The sequence below is a fragment of the Bos mutus genome, chromosome 18 (genome assembly GCF_027580195.1).
Source record: "Bos mutus isolate GX-2022 chromosome 18, NWIPB_WYAK_1.1, whole genome shotgun sequence".
NCBI classification, from domain to species: Eukaryota; Metazoa; Chordata; class Mammalia; order Artiodactyla; family Bovidae; genus Bos; species Bos mutus.
Genome location: NC_091634.1, coordinates 37389607 through 37410014, shown reverse-complemented (window position 1 = coordinate 37410014; position 20408 = coordinate 37389607). Strand labels below are relative to the sequence as shown.

General features: G+C 39.1%; 1 protein-coding gene across 2 annotated transcripts in view; it reads left to right on the top strand.

The window, feature by feature from the left end:
- Positions 1-20408, top strand: part of RSPRY1 (ring finger and SPRY domain containing 1) — a 37280-nt gene that overhangs the window by 15145 nt on the left and 1727 nt on the right. For both annotated transcript variants that reach the window (XM_070388387.1, XM_070388388.1), the window contains exons 3-14: positions 1373-1425; positions 2103-2215; positions 3327-3453; positions 4134-4192; positions 6775-6841; positions 7372-7503; positions 8371-8486; positions 9424-9567; positions 13838-13949; positions 15479-15581; positions 15945-16097; positions 18271-18375. In XM_070388387.1, coding sequence (XP_070244488.1) covers positions 1373-1425; positions 2103-2215; positions 3327-3453; positions 4134-4192; positions 6775-6841; positions 7372-7503; positions 8371-8486; positions 9424-9567; positions 13838-13949; positions 15479-15581; positions 15945-16097; positions 18271-18375 — 1284 coding nt within the window. The remainder of the gene's footprint in view (positions 1-1372; positions 1426-2102; positions 2216-3326; positions 3454-4133; positions 4193-6774; positions 6842-7371; positions 7504-8370; positions 8487-9423; positions 9568-13837; positions 13950-15478; positions 15582-15944; positions 16098-18270; positions 18376-20408) is intronic.

Genomic DNA, 20408 nt, shown 5'->3' with positions numbered 1-20408 from the left:
TATTATTTTGCCCTTCCCTAATCACATTGTCCCTTTTTACCTCCCACATCCAAATATCAGTGGGTAACCATTCTTCTGAATTTAAGGTATGTTCTAATCTGCCTGACATATGTTTATGTCTGTGTAGGAAGCTTATATATATTGTTTTGTATATGATTTTTAAAATTTACTTAACGATTAGAGAAATCTCTTTGGTTTTAGTTCCTCTCAACATTGTGTTTGAGACTGCTACGGAGTATTCTGTTGTATGCTCAAAAGCACTATATTTTGTTACCCAATAATGTGGTGACAGTCACTTAGGTTACTACTTCTGAATTTTTGTTCGTACAAATAGCATTGCAGCAAATAGCCTCATATGTACCTGTGTAATTATTTCTCTAGCACTGGTGAATATATGCATACTTAATTTCATTATTGCCAGATTGCCCCAGAGCAGTGTTTGTATTAGTTAGTTATATCATTTAATACAATTTTTTTAAATAAGAATTTTCCCTTGTTTTGAAAAGGAATAGGATGCATCCAACACTGGCACCTAATGAGTACCTGACATGAACTGAGTAATTCCCATATTGCAAGGTTATTCTGAGGATTAAATGATTGAAGACAATAGTTGTTTTTTTTTCTTTTTTCACAGTGAAACAGAGAGCCACAATATATGGCTCTGTGAATATAAGCAGTGAGTATATTCTTTAAATAATTAGATGGTCAGTTTGGTGGAATAGATTTCCTTCATTTTTAAATTTCCCCTAAAGCATCTCTTTGAATTCCTGAGATTACAGTTTGAAAATCCACTGAATTAAGAGGAAAATGCCATTTTAGAGCAATGACTAATTAAGTTTGGTTTCTTTTCCTTCTAACCTCATTTTATGAAGTTTAAGCATATAGTGATATTTACCAGAACACCACCTAAAAACGAAGATGTTATGTAGGCCCTTGCTTCTGTAAGTCCTCATTTGGGATTGCATTTGCCTTCCTGACACTTCTTGAGGTATGTATGAGGAAGATGATGTTGGTCTCCTTGCCTTGTCTCTATTGGCATTGGGCTGTTAGAGGTAAAACTGAAAGTGGGCTCTGGCTCTCAGTGTTAGTCCTGTGCTTTGACTTCAGGCCACACGGTGGTCCTTTCATGTGCTTTTCTGCCCATTTTGTTCATGTTTGTGGGCTGTCATGGACAGTGACCTTGGAAATAAGTACATGTGGTGTGCATTTGTCCTTAAAGATTATAGCTCTGGTTGTCTCCTCCATCTTTCTCTACATTCATTCGTGTTCCTTTTTTTCTCTTTCTACCCCCCATACTTCCAGTTTGAACTTCTATTTGAAATTGTCATTTCTTATTTCTTCAAGTTTGATGTCTTGAATGTTTATTTTTCAGTGATCAGGAACCTCCCTATTCAATGATTACATTGCACGAAATGGCAGAAACAGGTATTTTTTAAGTTTTTAAAAAGTATTCCTAATTGATTAATTAATGATCATGAAGAAATGTAGCCACTTAAAAAAAAATACTTCAAAAATACTTAACATACATGATGAGGAAAAAAGCCCTTAGTCTATGGAAATTTTCCTGCACAAGGGCAATAATTAAAAGCACTGTATTGTATTCTGAATATATACTGCATCTTTTAGTAATGGTTTTATCTCACTGGAATTATTAAAATTATTTTGGCACTGACAGATCTTTGACTATAACTTCTAGAATGAGGAAGATGATTTTTTGTTCCTCAATTTTCTAAATGTCATTCAGAAAATAGAGCCAACTGTTTTAGATACTTAATTTTCTCAGTTAACTCCTGTGTCATAAATAAAGGCTGGAAACTTTTAATCATAATTTGAGAACCCAGAAACATAGCTTGAATTTTCTTCAAATAAAGATACCCCTAAATCACCAGATTCCTGTAAATTAGGATTTTTGTTTCTACCATGATAACCAGCAATTGATGACCATGTCCATGCCAGATACTAGCTGCTTAAAAGCTATAGGATGTTTCTATTCTCCAAGAATGGTTCTATTTTAATGTGAAGTCATCTTGTGTTATAAATTATATATTTTCACAGTTTAAAAATAGCGACTTTATCATATAATCTTCTTGATTTGCTCTTAGATGAAGGATGGTTAGACGTTGTCCAGTCTTTAATTAGAGTTATTCCATTGGAAGATCCACTGGGACCAGCTGTTATAACATTATTACTAGATGAATGTCCATTGCCCACTAAAGTAAGTTAATAATTATCTTTTATGAAACTGACATCTGTGCTTAAACACAGGATGAATGACCACAAAGAACATTTGGTATAATGCATTTCCTCTTTATATATAGTATTTTGAGTCTGTTTTATTTAATATTAATTTCATTGTATAAACATGTTTTTTATTACCCATGAATTGTTACATCCTCTATCTATAAGTAGTTTACTCAAAAACTTTAGTTTAAAATTTTTAAAATGTCAAAAATGGGAGCATTTATATTGGCTTGGCCAAAAAGTTCATTTGGGTTTTTCTGTAAGAGTGTATGGGTCCAACCCAGGTATCTATAATGGAATTCTTTGAAATTTGAAGGGAATGTTCAATTGCTAAGCTGATTCTCTCTCTAAAACAATTTCCTCATGGCAAAACTTTCTTTAAATATTTTCTATTAAGAGAAAAAAACTATTATACCAAAAGCACTTTTGAGTCTTAATATTGGTATATTGGCATAATTTTGATTATTCCAAGTTAGAACAAAAGTATCAAATTTTCAATGCCTTATTCCATATGGTCTATGGAATCCTTTCTTAAAAATTTTGGATTCTGGCATTTTTCATTTGTCTAAGCCCCACATATTTAGGCCCAACATGGAAAAACATGGACAAAGGGAAAAAGTCTTTGATCTTGTCACTGATGAATTGACCTTTACTTAGTCTTATAGGAGGTTTCTATTACAATTTGCCTTAAAAATTCTGGTGATATTTGTTCTTGATTGATAAAAAAAAAATATTTTTTAAGGAACTTTCTATTTCAATATCACTAGGCCCTATTGTTATCAATCATATTGGCATTTGGGTGGATTTAGTCTGTTTAATGACCCAAGAGTATATAGGATATATTTGATACAACTGGTACATTTTGAGTGAAATGTTATCTAGAAATTCATATAAGAAAACTTTCAGATTTATCAAATAATATTTCCCATCAATAATGGTATCCTTTGGGTATATTTTATCATGTTTGCATGGTAATTCTGAGTTAATTTAACACCTGGTTATTACTTTTGTGTCAAAGAATTACCTTGGGGATAAAAAGCCTAAGTCATATATTTATCAGATCCACTTGTATGTTTTGTTTTTAGGATGCACTCCAAAAATTGACTGAAATTCTCAACCTAAATGGAGAAGTAGCTTGCCAGGACTCAGGTCATCCTGCCAAACACAGGAACACATCTGCAGTCCTAGGCTGCTTGGCAGAGAAACTAGCAGGTAACTCTGGGAAGCTCCCGCAAGGAAAACCTTAAGTTGTTTGACATTAAGGGGAAGATGGAAATTTAAAACAAAGAGTTTTCCTATTAATACAAGAAATACTTTTCTTTCTTTTATTTATTTATTTTTTTTTTTTTTTGGTAAAAATGTCTCTCCCCAAAGTCTCTTCTGATAATGGACCTCTACTGATAAGTTTCTTTTTTAATTACACCTTGCTGAGTACAGGCGCAGGATCTTTATTTTTAATTAAAAATTTTTTTTAATTTTACAATGTTTTGTTGGTTTCTGTCATACAGCAACAAAAATCAGCCATAATTATACATACTCCAAGATACAGATGAGTAGTAACATGAATTCTTCAACTTTGCTTTCTTTTTTTCCAAATTTGTCTTGGTTGTTATATATGTAGCCATTTGCATTTGTTTATAAATTTTAGAATCTTATCAATTTTGAGAATAAAGCATATACCAAGATTAAAAAAAAACTTTGCTTATTTGCTTTAAAAATTAAAAATAACAGAAAAGGCTAAGCTCATATGATATTGAATCTAATATACACATATATACACAGTTTATAAATTTTAACTAGATGAAAGAGTTCTATGATTTTGTTGGTCTTAGTTACCAATTCAAATAATATGACACATTTAATTATATCCAGTGATTGTTGCATTTGTCTAGGTCCTGCAAGTATTGGTTTACTTAGCCCAGGAATACTGGAATATTTGCTACAGTGTCTGGTAAGTGAGACAGCAAAGCTAGTTATTCTTAGTCATCTAGAACTGTGCATTTGTCTAACATTGCCAGCTTAGCCAATGGCACAGAGAATGGAATCAGCTATAAATTTTATTTGCAGGTGTTTCCTGAGTGTTTATCTATTCCCTCCTATGTTAAAAAAAAAAAAAAAAGTAAGGGCAGGATAGGAATTTATTACAAGCAAAAACAGCTGAGTCGGTCTGGTTTTAAATTTAGTCATAAGATAGGTGCTATGATTGGCTTTTTTGTATGCATCCTTAGAGTCTGCCAAATGGTAGTAGGAACCTCCACAATAGAAACAAAATTACACAGCATTCCAAGCCAGGAAACTGTGAGGTCAGTTTCCCAGTGTATATAAATCTCTCTGTTCCTCCATCCCTCCCTGCTCCCTACTGCTGCTGCTCCTAAGTCACTTCAGTCGTGTCCAACTCTGTGCGACCCCATAGATGGCAGCCCACCAGGCTCCCCTGTCCTTGGGATTCTCCAGGCAAGAACACTGGAGTGGGTTGCCATTTCCTTCTCCAATGCATGCTCCCTTACTGCTCTTGAAATTATTGTTGTTTGGTATATGGTCTGTGAAGCTTGTGGTTTGCCAAGGCTATGCTGTCAGATCTCTTGCACTGTTGGACTAGGCTTGTCTGGTCTGTATTTTTTAGAGTCATTTTTTGCAGGACTGCTATTCATTGGCCTTTTTCAAAATCTGAAAAATATTTTCAGTACCTAGATAATATGTACTTAAAGCGTTTAACACTATGCTAAGTAAGCACTGTAGAAATACAGAAGTAGTCTAACAGTCCTTCTCCCTCAAGAAGTTTCCTGATTAGTTCAGGGAACAAAACTACTCAGACAAGATAATTAGCCTCTACTTTATGGTGGGATATGATCAAGGGCAAAACCCCTTCCTTCAGACCAAGTGCCAGGAATTCTGAGAAGTGACTGGGAGGTGGGAGGTATGGGTGATGGGGACTGGGAATTGTGGGAGCTAGACTTCCTGATAAAGGTAAAGCTTCACCTGGGTCACAGCATAGGGTGAGAATTTAATTATGCACACAGGAGAGGAAAAATGGGCTTCGGGACTTCCCGGGCAGTTTAGTAGTTAAGACTGTGCCCTCTCAACGCAGAGGGCACAGGTTTGATCGCTGGTCAGGGAACTAAGATCCTGCATGCCACATGACGCAGCCAAAAATTTTTTTTAAATAAAGTTTTTTTAAAAATGGGATTCTTGGCTAAAGGCAAATCACTGGCAGAAGCCCAGAGCCAGAAATGGCTGTGTTCCCAGCATATTACAGAGAATTGTCTGATCAGAAGACAGTATTCAGAGACAGGAGGATATAGACTGAGTAGCCAGGTAGGGAGGGCTCAGGGTCTGAAAAGCCAGACAGAGGGATTGAGGATGGTTATGGCAAGAAGTAGAGTGCTAAACAGGCTTGTAACAGGGAAGAGCTTTGCAGAACCCAGTTGGGCACCAGAAGAGTGAATGGAAACCAGGTGATGTTCTGGAGCTCTCTTGCAGGCTCCTAACATAACTAGGGCAGAGAAGGCAATAGCACCCCACTCCAGTACTCTTGCCTGGAAAATCCCATGGACGGAGGAGCCTGGTGGGCTGCAGTCCATGGGGTCACTAAGAGTTAGACACGACTGGACGACTTCACTTTCACTTTTCACTTTAATGCATTGGAGAAGGAAATGGCAACCCACTCCAGTGTTCTTGCCTGGAGAATCCCAGGGACGGGGGAGCCTGGTGGGCTGCCGTCTATGGGGTCGCACAGAGTCAGACATGACTGAAGTGACTTAGCAGCAGCAGCAGCAGCAACATAACTAGGGAGGGATGGCTGGGAGCAGATGTGATGTTAAGCAGATAGACCTTTCTTCAAATGTGAACACATGTGATGTGAACTTAAGTGTAACGGAAAGAGCTTGCTTGTTGCTGAAAGAGCTTGTAACTGAAAGAGCTCACTTGTTGCTCTCGCCCACCTACAATCAGTATTTGTAGACTTCCTTTCAGAGAACAGATTGAAAATGAAGCCATGAGTTGTTAATTTCATTATTTATAATTTTGGAACCTGGTAGTGATGAATGGTTCTGAGAACAGATTGAAAATGAAGCCATGAGTTGTTAATTTCATTATTTATAATTTTGGAACCTGGTAGTGATGAATGATTCCTTTTAGGGTTCTGAATAAAAAAGCCATTTTTAGCTACACTTCTAAGCTTCTGTTTGGCTTGCTTAAATGAATGTAAGAATCAGCATGATTTCATTTAACAAAGTTTTCATTTAACAAATATAAATGTTACTAAGTAAAATAGTTCATTTAACAAGATACTTTTGATGTTTCCATATCTGTAAATGAACAAGAAAATAAGATTTTAGGAGACCATCATGGTCAGTTACTAACAATAGTAGCAAGTGGATAATCAAGGACTTGAATGAGTAAAACTTTTATGACTGCTCCAAAACAAAAGTCTAGCACACAATGGGTAAGAAGAGGAAACTGTCACCCCAGAAGGGCAATGATATATATATATATATATATGTATGTATATATTTATCTTTTGTTGTCTTTCAGAAATTACAGTCCCACCCCACAGTCATGCTTTTTGCACTTATCGCACTGGAAAAGTTTGCACAGACAAGTAGGTATAGTGACTTCTTGGACTAATGATCTATATTGCCTGTTAAAAATGTTAATTTTTCTTAGTTACTGGATGAGCTGACGCCTTTGAACCCCATCAGATATGCCCACATTCTGGGGAGTTCCTTGGTGGCCTAGTAGTTAGGATACTAGGCTTTCACTGCTGTGGCCCTAAGTTCAGTCTCTGGTTGAGGAACTAAGCTTCTGCAAGTCGTGCAGCTATATAAATAACATGCATACATTCTGATTTGTCTAGATAAACATCTCAAGGTCTATAGTATGGTGACAAAGGCAACAGTTTGTTTTCTCACTAAAGAATCAAAATTGGTGACCGTGATTAGCCACTTTTTATAGCTAGAAAATTTAGTGATGATATTGCTACCTTCTAGAAAATAGAGCTCTTGGGCTTTGTCGTTAGTATAGTTTCAAAATTCTCTAATCGTCTCTCTGTATTCCTTCCCTCCATCAATCTGCCCAGCAAATCCTCCTACTCTTCCGTGGTTAATTTAAGGTTTATGTCTTCCCAAACAGGTGAAAATAAATTGACTATTTCTGAATCCAGTATTAGTGACCGGCTTGTCACATTGGAGTCCTGGACTGATGATCCTGATTATCTGAAACGTCAAGTTGGTTTCTGTGCCCAGTGGAGTTTAGACAATCTCTGTAAGTAGGAGTTGTCCTGTATTAAAATGCCTGTTTTCATTTCCAAATCCACTTCTTAAATAGGATCACTCGTCTTCATTTGTGACAGTGTGAGTTTTTCCACATAAAGTCCTCTACTGGTAGGTTGGCTGTATTCTAGCGGTAATGAATCCTAGGGACTCTTCAGACAATTAGATGGAAGGAATGCTTCTAATTGCAGTGCTCTCCTATTCAGACATTGTTATTGGTCTCCTGTTTCCTGCTACATCCAGGCCACCAATCAGATACTATTGTGTAATCCAACTCTTCCCAACACAGACTCTTTTCACTGTCTTACAAGCAGTTCCCAGTCACTTCTATCTCTGGGCCTGTTCCTCTCAACTTGGAATTCCCTCTCTTTACTCTTTTCCCTATCCCAGCATTGCTCTTCAAAACTCAAATCATATCTATACCTTAAGAGTTGCTCCCAACTATTCTTTTTCTCCTCCAAGGGCTGCAAGAACTAAAACTAGACTGCTGCTCTGTCCTCACTTCCCCTGCCCCATAGTTAGCACAGTCCCCCTGCTCCTACTGCAACATTGTGGGGAATTGCTCAGTGCACAGCCTGTGTAGTGCCAGTTAAAGAATAATTCTGAAAAAGTACCATTTGGATTTTGCTGCATGCAAAAAAATGACAGTAAGGAACAGAAATATAAACCTACCTATGCTGCCTTTACTAATTTGCCTAATTAATCTTCATACGGCTATGCAGCCCCAAAGCTAAGGTTATGTCTACTGATTCTGCCATTTTTGAGCACCTCCACTTATTAACAAGAGTGGCAGCCAGCGATGACAACAGTTTTTCCACAATAGCCTGCCTTAGAAATGTGCCCACTTCTTCTTTTGCAGTTTTAAAAGAGGGTAGGCAGCTGACCTATGAGAAAGTGGACTTGAATAGCATTAAGGCCATGCTGAATAGCAACGATGTCAGCGAGTACCTGAAGATCTCGCCTCATGGCTTGGAGGTAAAGTTTCCATAGATGGACCATTCTAGGGAGAAAATCTTGTTTTCATTTTCATGCCCTGATTCTGAACAAAAGCAATCCTTGCAAAATAGATGGAAGTTTACTACATACTCAGAGAGTGGTTAGAGGTAGAAGTGGTAGAAGAGAGAGTATCTGAGATATTATATACTCTTTCCTATCTCACATGATCCTATACATATAGTAAGTGCTATAATGTTTATTGACTTGTTTAAATGTCTGACTTTAATCTCTTCTATTTTATGCAGTTAAAGGTACAAAGACTAGTATTTTTAAAAGAGGCCCTTTCTTTTTTAATCCCTGTATAACCAGTTATATTCAATCTAGCACTTTACCTTCTCCCTGCATGTTGGAAATGTTGCTGATGGGGGGAGGGGGGGTGAAGGTTAATGAAAGAGCCGCTTATATACAGCTGCTTTAGGCACTAGACATGTCAAGATTAAAGAGCTGTTTGAAGAATGGCTGCAGACAGCCCTTTGATCTTACATCTTACCAAATGCTTTATGTAGTTTTCTGCTTTAGCTTATTTTTAGGTACTCCATCTTATACCCTTCAATATCCTCTCCCTCATCTCCCTCCCTAACAAGTACAGGTTAAGGCAGTGTTTATGCATTTGTAAAAGATTCTACTATGAGAGCAAAACTCTGTAAGTAATTAAAAATGAAGCCAGTAGCCTTCACTAATTCTTACTTTGAGGTCTTCCAGTCCTTTCAATCTGGAACTCCATGGAAACTAAACTGTAAAATACCATCCTTCCTTCAGTTTTGTATATTTTGTCACTGAGGATGCACAGAGAAGGAGACAGTAGTCCAGCAGGAGCTGTAATGAGAAAGGATAGATTCCACCTTCTGAGCAGTCTGTTATCTCTGGTGGTCTTCAGGCATTGATGGTGGGCTGCCATGCCCTTTGATTTTGCCAGGCTCGCTGCGATGCTTCTTCTTTCGAAAGTGTGCGTTGCACCTTTTGTGTGGACGCTGGGGTATGGTACTATGAAGTTACCGTGGTCACCTCTGGCGTCATGCAGATCGGCTGGGCCACACGGGACAGCAAGTTCCTCAACCACGTGAGTACTGTGGAGACCTGGACAGAAGCAGGCAGCAGCGGGTGATTTTGGCAAGTGGGTGGTGCATACTCATTTTTCAAGTAGGTTTGCCCAGTAGTCATTCCTTGGGCTGAACCACATGGTGCCAAATCTGCAACATCAGATTTACAAACTGATTCAGAAATAGGAAAACACAAGTGGACCTCAGCTATTTTTTTCCCCTCAAGTTTTAAGTTCATGTTAATTTTCCACCCAGAGGTTACATGTGTTCTTTTTCTTTTTTAGGCTCTGCTCCGGCCCCAGCCACATCTTTGGCTCAGTTTTTATATTGTTATCAGTGATGGTTTTTACCTTGCATTTAAGCTTTAGGAACTTTGTAGGAATTCTGTTCCTTTCATATAATCCTAAATGTTGGCTTGACTCCTCTCATTTTACCTTTATCTTGTAATTTGTAGGCATATTTGTTTTCGATATTTAGTACTTATCTTTTGTTATAGAAAGCTATCAGATATAAGGGGAGATTAAATCCACTAGAGGAAGCAGAGTTGGGCCACTTCTACTTGAGTGCGAGAGGTTAGGATTCTTTGCTTTCCTTCAGATGTTCATTTCCTGCTGCTTTATACCCTTATGATGTCTAACCCTCTTGCCTGGAAAATCCCATGGATGGAGGAGTCTAGTAGGCTGCAGTCCATGGGGTTGCTGAGAGTCATGTCATTTTCCCTTTTCCCTTTCATGCATTGGAGAAGGAAATGGCAACCCACTCCAGTGTTCTTGCCTGGAGAATCCCAGGGACGGAGGAGCCTGGTGGGCTGCCGTCTGTGGGGTAGCACAGAGTCAGACACGACTGAAGCGACTTAGCACCAGCAGCAGCAGCAATGTCTAACCCAATCAGCTTCCTTCTCATAGTCATAGTATAAGCTCTTTGGAATTAATCCAGTTTAGATCAGGAACATTTTGTGGCCATATGATTTTTACCCTTTCAGCTGGGAAAATACCCTTAGACTTATTTTTGTTATTAATCTAAATAATGACCTCTTATCTGGACTACCCTGGTGATCCAGTGGTTAAGAATACACCTGCCAGTACAGGGCACATGGATTTGATCCCTGGTCTCAGAGGATTCTACATGCCATGGGGCAGCTAAGCCCAAGGGCCACAACTATTGAGTGTGCTCTTAGAGCCCAGGAAGTGCAACTGAACCCACATGCTACAACTGCTGAAGCCGACATGCCCTAGAACCCATGCTCTGCAACAAGAGAAGCCACTGCAATGAGAAACCTGCTCATCGCAACTAGAGAAAGCCCTCGTTCAGCAACAAAGACCCAGCAAGCCAAAAATAAAACAATAAATAAATAAAAATAAATAATAGCCTCTTCGGTTCAGTTCAGTTCAGTTGCTCAGTCGTGTCTGACTCTTTGCGACCCCATGAATCGCAGCACGCCAGGGCTCCCTGTCCATCACCAACTCCTGGAGTCCACCCAAACCCATGTGCATTGAGTCGGTGATGCCATCCAATCATCTCATCCTCTGTCGTCCCCTGCTCCTTCTGGCCCCAATCTTTCCCAGCATCAGGGTCTTTTCCAATGAGTCAGTTCTTCTCATCAGGTGGCCAAAGTATTGGAATTTCAGCTTCAACATTAGTCCTTCCAATGAACACCCAGGACTGATCTCCTTTAGGATGGACTGGTTGGATCTCCTTGCAGTCCAAGGGACTCTCAAGAGTCTTCTCCAACACCACAGTTCAAAAGCATTAATTCTTCTGCGCTCAGCTTTCTTTATAGTCCAACTCATATCCATACATGACCACTGGAAAAACCATAGCCTTGACTAGAATAGCCTCTTACCCTCCAATTAAAAATAAATAAATAATATAGCCTCCCATCCCATATGTAAGGTCTTAGGATGGGTTTTAGAAGTGATCCAACAAAGTCAAACTAAACTTGGCCTGCCATAAGGATAGTTTCTAAAGCACCCTTTTAGCAAGGCTGTACAGCATCCTGGAATTGTTTATGACATTTTACTAAACTGCTCACTGGAAAGAGACAAATTAGAGGAAGAGGGCCCATGGAAAGGGCAGGTCTGGATTTTTGTCCAGGATGGAAAACTGGACCCTAAACGGCCATTGCTTTTGTTGGGAACCTTCCCTTTGCAGGGCCTTCTAGTTGACTAGGCCTTAATTAAAACCTGGAAGAATGAGGCTTTTTTGGTGGCACCACATAGTCAAAAATAAGTGGGACTGGAGAACAATGCCAGTTAGTCTTCTAGTGCCCAACTTTGGGACTGATTTAAAGAAAGTAGTATCAATTACACAGATAGTCTGCTCCAAATTATGTCCTTAAGATGATTTTTTTTAGGACTTAAAAAATCTTAATTTCCAGAGCACTTCATTTTAAAGCCTATCATCTGATTCCCACAACAGTTTTTACTGTTATAATTTCCATTTCACAGGCAAGAAAACTGAAACTAAGACTGGGACAAAAAGAAACTAGGACTTGAGTTCATTCCCCTTCCTATTCTTCAATAATTGTGTTCTTTACATTTGAAAATGGGGATAATCTCAGAGAATTAGCTAGTTGTCTCATTTGGAAGTAAAAATTTGTCCCAAGACTAGAAGAAATATGGACTTCTCTTGGGAGAAAGCTTTATAAATTGTGTATCTCCTAACATGGCAGCACACTGCAGGTCTGAGAGTAGTATATATGAGACTGAACGTTGCAGGTTTTCTTTTTAATGGCCAATGAAGCTGGATCATTTTATCTCGTGGATGAAACTAATTTCTGCCATAGAGTTGCAAAAACTTTGGCTTCTTAAGAAACTTAGAATACTATTTTCTTATCCCTCCAGATAAGTCTATCCAAATTAAGATAGACTTAATTTCTTTCCTTAAAAAATAAAACATTTTTCCCTGACTTAAGTACTGGTTGTTTAGAAATTGATGAAGTCTGATATATCTTTCCCCAAATACAGCATTTTCATATTGTTACTGTACTTAAAACTTTGCTTCCTATGGACGTTGTTCTGGTGATTCTGAATCTTTTTGCCTGTACAGACACGGTGTGGCTTTGTGGAATTAGTCTTTCCTAGGACACACCCAGTTTCTGAAAATTTGAAGTCCATTCGTGGTGCCTCTTATTTTAACTCTTACTGATTGGGCTTTGCTGTTGAAAAGATGATGAAGTGTTAGGCTTGGAGATAGATCATTAATCTGAGAAGCTAAAGGGTAGGTCTTATTCAGGTCACCTACAGAATAGTTATCTTGTTTATCGTTACTTTTTTTTTTACTTGTTCAGGCTTTGAACGGGATAGCAAGGCATTCTTTCTGTTAATAGACTGGTGAATATTCTGAGAATTTACACAGGTTCATTTAACCTTTGAGTAGTCTGAGCAGTGCATTCGGAACAACTAATTCTCACTTTGGAGAACACACATCCGAATTCGGTATGTTGTGGTCCAAGTAATCAAGGAGTGTGTTGGAGCCCTCGTTCCAGTCTATCTTCTGATTGCGTTATCACACAGAATAAGTAGGCCATCCCCAGGATCTGAAGTCTTACTTGGATCTGGGCAACATTTTCAGTGGCCTTCTCTACTAGAATCTTTCACCATTGAGCCTTAAAGATAGCAATTGTCTGGTCTGCATGTTTCCTCTATTCATTCTATTTTTTTCTTATAACTGCTCAAAATAATTTCTTAAGATCTTACCACCCTTTTATGTTAACAATAAAAGTAATTATTAAACAATTAAAAGGCAATAAGTAATAAAAGAAGTTGCCAAGAACCTATATAATGTTCAGATATCTCGGAATACCTGTTTGCTAATTACCCACAATAGCCTCTCTGTTGTACCCAGGTTTAACATCTCTGAGCAAAGGGGTGTTTTGAAGTGTACTACAGGCAAAAAAGGTATTTGCCCACACCAGCCTTGGAATCAGAAAATCCCAAGGTCCAAACTTGACTTTTCTAGTAATGTGCTCTTGGGCAAGATGGTTGACCTCTCTGAGACTTTATTTCTTCTTAAAACGGAATATAATACTCTCAGCCTCAAGGTGGTTCATGAGAATTAAATAAACTAACAGATGTGAAACTTGGGAAGTATTTGTTGGTGAGGTCATACTGTCTTCTGACTCCATGTCAAAATTTTGGTACCTTCTAAGAACTATAATAGGCTCTCTCACTTCATCTAGAAAGCTTAGAATTCCAGCCACCAGCTTAATGGTTATAAAAGACACACTTAACTTTTCCCAGAACACAGCAGGCAGAGCCTCACTAATCTCTGGGCCCTATCTCCCTCCAGGAAGGCTATGGCATCGGAGACGATGAATACTCCTGTGCATACGACGGCTGCCGGCAGCTGATTTGGTACAACGCCAGAAGTAAGCCGCACCTACACCCGTGCTGGAAAGAAGGTATGCATTCCTCTCCTTCATGAATTTATCAACTAGGTTAAGACATTTAGTTCTGACAAGGCATTATGTTAGGCTTTAAAATGTTTTGGATGACCCTGAGGGATGGAATGTTAGGTGGGAGGGAGGTTCAGGATGGGGAACACATGTACACCCATGGCTGATTCATGTCAGTGTATGGCAAAAACCACGACAATACTGTAAAATAATTAGCCTCCAATTAAAATAAATAAATTAATTTAAAAAAATGTTTTGATGGAAAAAGATTAAGTGTGGGAAGGGATATTAGCATTTGTATCCCCTACCATGGGTGTGGTAGTACTCTCAGGTAGAACAGTACTCTCCTGATACTCACCTCTGATGGAGCCCTTGCTTCAGCAAAACATTTCAGACTATAAAATTCTTAATTTAGTGGGGAAATTATTAATTAAGATTAATTAATATGAATTGAGATTCATATGATTCTTCAGATTAATATGAATTCCACTTTCCTCTCTGGGTATATGTCTTAGAGCAGCTGTGGAGATACTAAGGACACTGAAATTTTAATGCCAATAAAATGAGATTTTCTTCAGAGTGTTGGCACTATTCAGTGGACACATTCTGGGCCCCTCTAGATGCAACTTTTCAGGCTGACTTGAGCACTCTTGGCCTCAAAAACATCTGCCCAGCCTCAGCTCTCCAGACATCAGGCTCAGGACACTGCAAAGGTAGAGGCTACCAGGACTCTCAGTCAAAGCATGAGGATTTTAGCAAGAATACATCTTATCAACAGCCTCATCTTTTTTGCCCCATTCAATTTGTATTCCAACTGGTTTGCTGTATCCAAGGCCTTATACCGATGAAAACATTTATTTATGAAGGATTCAAACCAGCATAGTTAGAACCACACAGTTGATCTGTCCAACACTTAGAGCAAAGGATTTAAGATGAGTGAGTCTTTTTACCCCCAACTAAATACAGTGAAACAGGGCTTTTCTGCCTCACACCACAGCATCAAGGGTGGTATTCTCAGGGGGCCTCCTGGTGCACCCCACCTTGTACTGAAGACATAGAGTCATACGGTAGCAGATGGAACCTCTGGAAAATTTTTTTTCTTTTTTGGCCATGCAGTCTTGTAGGAGGGATCTTAGTTGTCTAACTAGTGATTGAACCCTTGCCTTTGGCATTGGAAGTACAGAGTCCTAACCACTGGGCCACCAGGGAATTCCCTCTCAGAATTTTAAATCTCAGCAGAGAAGCAAAGTTCATGATTTTGATCTTACCATGTTTTACTGGTCCAAGAATGCACATTGCCCCCACATTTCACATCTTTGAAATTGGGATGCATCTTACAATTGATGACTTTTCATAGATTAATTGGCAGCATTTTCCTTTCCAAATATTGATGTAAAGGGGTCAGATCAGTTGCAGAAGAAGCAAGATAAGTATGTTGAGTATAGGTCCACAAAAACAGACTTAATACAATGATATCAAAACCCTTGAGACAGCAGAATCTTCCCGTCCTAACAGTATTCCACTTCATCCTTTAGGAGACACGGTAGGATTTCTGTTAGACTTGAATGAAAAGCAAATGATCTTCTTTTTAAATGGCAACCAGCTGCCTCCTGAGAAGCAAGTCTTTTCATCTACTGTGTAAGTACCTTCTCTCAATCAAAAATTCAAGTAGATGCATGGAATGTCCTTCTCTCAAGAAAAAAAAGACTGTCCATTTATATAGTCAGTTGTGTGAGAAATCACTGTACTTCAAGTAATTGGGGACTCATTTGATCATAACCTAGAACTCTCCCAGAGTTTGATATAGGAAGATAAGAGCAGGATATTCTCTGGTTAATAGTGCCGTCTAGTTTAGTAAACAGAATGCCACCCTTCTTTCTGCCTGGGTACGACTTATTCTGACTTATTTCTTACTCCAGCTTATTTCTGAAGACCGCTTTGTGTATGACCTTCACTTTGTTTTTATGAATTCTCTTGATCTCTACTCATTTTTATTTGTAGATCTGGATTTTTTGCAGCAGCTAGTTTCATGTCATATCAGCAATGTGAGTTCAATTTTGGAGCAAAACCATTCAAATATCCACCGTCTATGAAATTTAGCACTTTTAATGACTACGCCTTCCTCACAGCTGAAGAGAAAATCATTTTGCCAAGGTAAGGAATCAGCAGTGTTGGCCTGTTGCGCCCTTAAGGGTGTCTATAACGTAACGTTGTAATCCTAGCTCCTGTTCTGGCTTAAAAAGCAGGTCTGTAACAAGCCCTTCTGGGCTGTACTTTACTTTGGACTCAGTGTCCCAAAGCTTGAGAGTGGCTCAGCAGTTTCCAGATGAACCAGAAAATGTCACAGAGTGATGACAGCCCTGCCTGTTGCAACAGAGCCTTTGTAATATCCCAAGAACTGAAGGGCCATTTATTTCCCAGCTCAGAGATCTGAGGTTCATTCTGAGAACTCCTCTTCATCTTGTCTTAGCGCCTGACAGGGACGCTAAGAACTTTAAATTCCTCCTGGTGAAAGTGTGAAGTAACACCTGTCTCATCTGCCATACCCCATCACTTGGTTATGTAGCCTTTCTTGGATGCGGCCCATAAACAGGTCTGTCTTCTCACCTACACCCTGAAAGTTCCAACTGATCCATCTAAGAGTTCCCCTGGAAGCTGACCTTAGTTAAAACTGCTTCAGCATTTAGTTAACCACCCCTGCAGAATTAAACTTTCCAAAAGTCAGATGGCAATAGGCACCAACTATCAGAAAGTCATCTTTTATGGGTGGTTTCTGTGTACTGTCAGTACCCTAAGATTTTGGTGCCCAAAGTGCAGTCTGCCTTGGATAAGAACAGAGTTACCAGCTTGGCAGTCCTGTGCTGCGTTGGAATTTTGTTTTCTGTGACAGTGACACCAACACAGAAGTTGTTGGAGACTAACTAAATGGCCTCTTTAATGCCAAAGTTGCCTGTTTTACTCATAGGAATAGAATTCTTTTCTGACTTCAGGGTAGGAGATCAGGGCCCTGTTTCTACTTGGCATTTTGTAAATTGTTCCATATTGTAAATCGTCTCTGTCTCTACCTCTTGTTCCATTCATTCTTTTTTTTCTTCTTCTTCTTAAACTTTTTATTATGGAAAACTTATTATTATGGAAAACTTCAAATACACATGAAAGAAAAAAAGAATAGCACAGTAAAGCACCATATAAATATATATATACCCACCTCTCAGCTACAAAAGTCATCCACTCACAGCCACGTGCTTGTCTTACGGTTTTCTCTGTTAATAGCTCCATTGTCGATTCTGTTTCCCTGGCTGTAGTCCTAGAGGATCCTTGACAAGGCAGAGTATGAGTTTCTGCCATTTCTATGACGGATTGTTCAGCAAATCCTATGGGCTGTACTTTCAGAATATATCCCAGCCAACAACTTCTGGTCCCTCTCCCTGCTCCCACCATGGCTAAAGCTTCCAATTTCCTACCTGGGTTGTTCCTGCCCTCAAACTAGTCTCCCTGTTCCCACCTTAACCCCTTCAGTCTGTTCAGCACAGCCTCCAGAATGATTGTTACAACATAAATCAGATCATGCACTTCTCTGCTCATCAGACTGTAGTGGCTTCCTCTTTCACTTAAGGTAAAACCTTGAACCTCAGCAGACGCTGTAGAATTTGTCCCCTCTTCTCCTCCAGTACTTCTTAGACCTCTTGCACTCTCCCCTGTGCTCCTGCTACTTCAGCCATCCTGGCCTCCTTGCTGCTCCTGAAACAGACCAGGTCTGCTACTATAGCCCCAAGGTCTTTGCACTAGAAAGTTCTGCTCTCACAACTCTTCCTGCTACCAGAATGGTCTGACATGTGTTTTCCAATACTACTGAGCAGTGAACTTGATTCTGACACCATCTACCTGGAAATAGCTTCAGACCCCCCCTGGAGAAGGGTTCAGTCCTACAGGATTGCTCTTTCCTCCCACTTTAGATGCCAGTCACAAGTCCAGGTCATGACCAACTCACTGTAACTGGAGGCTCCCATGCCCTCCACCTTTGGTTTGATTAATTTGCTAGAGCTCCCACCACAGAACTCAGGAAAGCAGTTTACTTCTGTGTATGTGTTACACTTTACCAGCTGAGCCCCCAGGTAAGATGAGAATGACCAGCCTTCTTCATTTTCTGTTTTAGAAAATCATTGTAAGATTGAAATGAGATGTCTCGTGTGAAAACTTTACTGAACAGAGCTTAGGGAATGACTCCCATGTACAGAGCATTTTCAAGGCATTTCATATGCATCACTGCTCACTGACCCCACTTATTTGTTGATAAAATGAACTTCCAACTGTGTTTTCTACTCAGGCACAGGCGTCTTGCTCTGTTGAAGCAAGTCAGTATCCGGGAAAACTGCTGCTCCCTGTGTTGCGATGAGGTAGCGGACACGCAACTGAAGCCATGTGGACACAGGTCAGAGGGTTTGTTTGGTTATTTCTTCTTGTGTACATTACAGTAGACAAAGTTCTACCTGTTCTTGAATTGCTTTTACAGTGTTACCAGTTCCCTAGCTGTTCATCAAGGTTCATAATATCCAAAGTGGGCTGAAGGAGGTTTCAGAGTTTGCCAAGTCTGTCTTCCAGAAAGTACCTGAAATAGAAGAGCCTTCTTGATACGGAAGACCCATGTTTTTGTTTTGTTTTACTTTGTTTACTCAGGACTTTATTTTTAACACATTTTTCATTCCAAAATGTAAAAGACTTAATGCTAATTACAGGTCTCTTAGGAAATCCCTTTTCGTTTTAGAGCCTTCTCATGTACTTACTCTTCACCCTCCTCAGCATTGAGAGGGCAGCACCACCCTACCATCTAACCACTCTGCATTTTTAGAAAATGAGGACAGCCTGGATCCTGTACAATAGAGTGTTTAAACATCAGCAAGAGTAGCAAGTAAAACAGTCCCCTAAAAAGGCCTCGCAACTAAGGTTAGAAGGGGAAAGAGGAGCTGGGCAGTGTGCTGACCCTGGCCTGGCCCAGGCATGTGTGCTGATTATATACGAGCAGTACCTCTATCCCAGTGTTCCAGACCAGCTCCCTGTAATTCAGCCCACCCCATACACTGCCTTGCTCTTATTCTTCACATAGCTTTAGCTACCAGGTCTCCCTGAATCAACTCTGTAGCCCAGAACTCCTCAGGATCTGGGCTTATTCTTCTTTGAACACTCTGGCCCTTATTGGTGGTTTGGCACACAATAAGTGCTCATGAAAGAGGGCTGAAATCTAAAAACTTAGAATCAGGTATCTTAAGTATGACCACAGTCTCCACACTAGACATATCTAGAACAAAGTTGGAATAGGAAATTAAAAGAATTATAAGAAAGTCTAGCTCCACTTTCAGCAGCAACAGTTCCATTGAGTAGAGGTTAAGAAAGGAAATCTGGCTAAACAGAATGACATGAGCCACCCCCTAGAATAGAGACTGAAAATCTAAACATTCCTACTATTAATACCATGAAAGAAATTGAAATTATTTTCCCCCTTTGCCTTCCCCGCTAAAAGCCCAGGTGGTTTCACAAGTACATTCTTTCAAACTTTGAGGGAATGGATGGATTCTATATAAACTTCTCAGACCACAGAGAAAATAGCAAAGTCACAATCTTTTTACAAAGCCTGCATGTTAATCATACAAAAAGCTGATGAAACACAAAAATGAATGAATGAATATAAACCTAAAAATCCTAAATTATCAGCAACTAGTACCCAGCAACACAACCAAGAGGGGTTTATTTCAGGAATGCAAGATTAGTGCAACATAGGAAATCAATGTAATTTCTCAAATGTATTTAATCAAATGTAATTTCTCAAGTAGGCCAAGGGACAGTGAAGCAGAGAATTAATACTTTCTGCAAAAATGCTAAAAATTCAATATCCATCTCGAATGACTACTACAAAACAGAAATGGATATAGGAAATAAAAGTATACATTAAGGATGGATGGATACTTCCTTTAAAATATAAAAAAACATATCTCAAACACAAGCATCTTTTTAAGGGGGACACACTAGAAGCCTTCCAAGAGTTGCTAGGGACCAGAAAAGGATGCCTGCTATCAGCACATAGCATCGAAGACCCAGTGTAGCCAAAAATAAATAAATTTTTAAAAATTTAAAAAAAAAAACAGTGAGAAAGAATATGTGTAAAATGCCACCTTGAGGGGGAAAAAAAGTTAATAGTTTTGTCCCAATATATGAAAAGAATGACACAGTAATGGAACAGAAGCCCAAAAGTAATACTACTTATAAAGAAAAATATAAAGACATTATGTCAAATCTGGTGAAAGACAGACTGTTCAACAAATGATAATGGGACAGATAGCTAACTGTCTGGGGGAAAAAAATAGCATTGTATTTCTACCTACAGATACACTTCTCTATGCATAGGCTGTATATATCCAGACTTTCTGGAAGAATGCACATGAACTTTTAACTTATTCCTCAGAAGAGGAA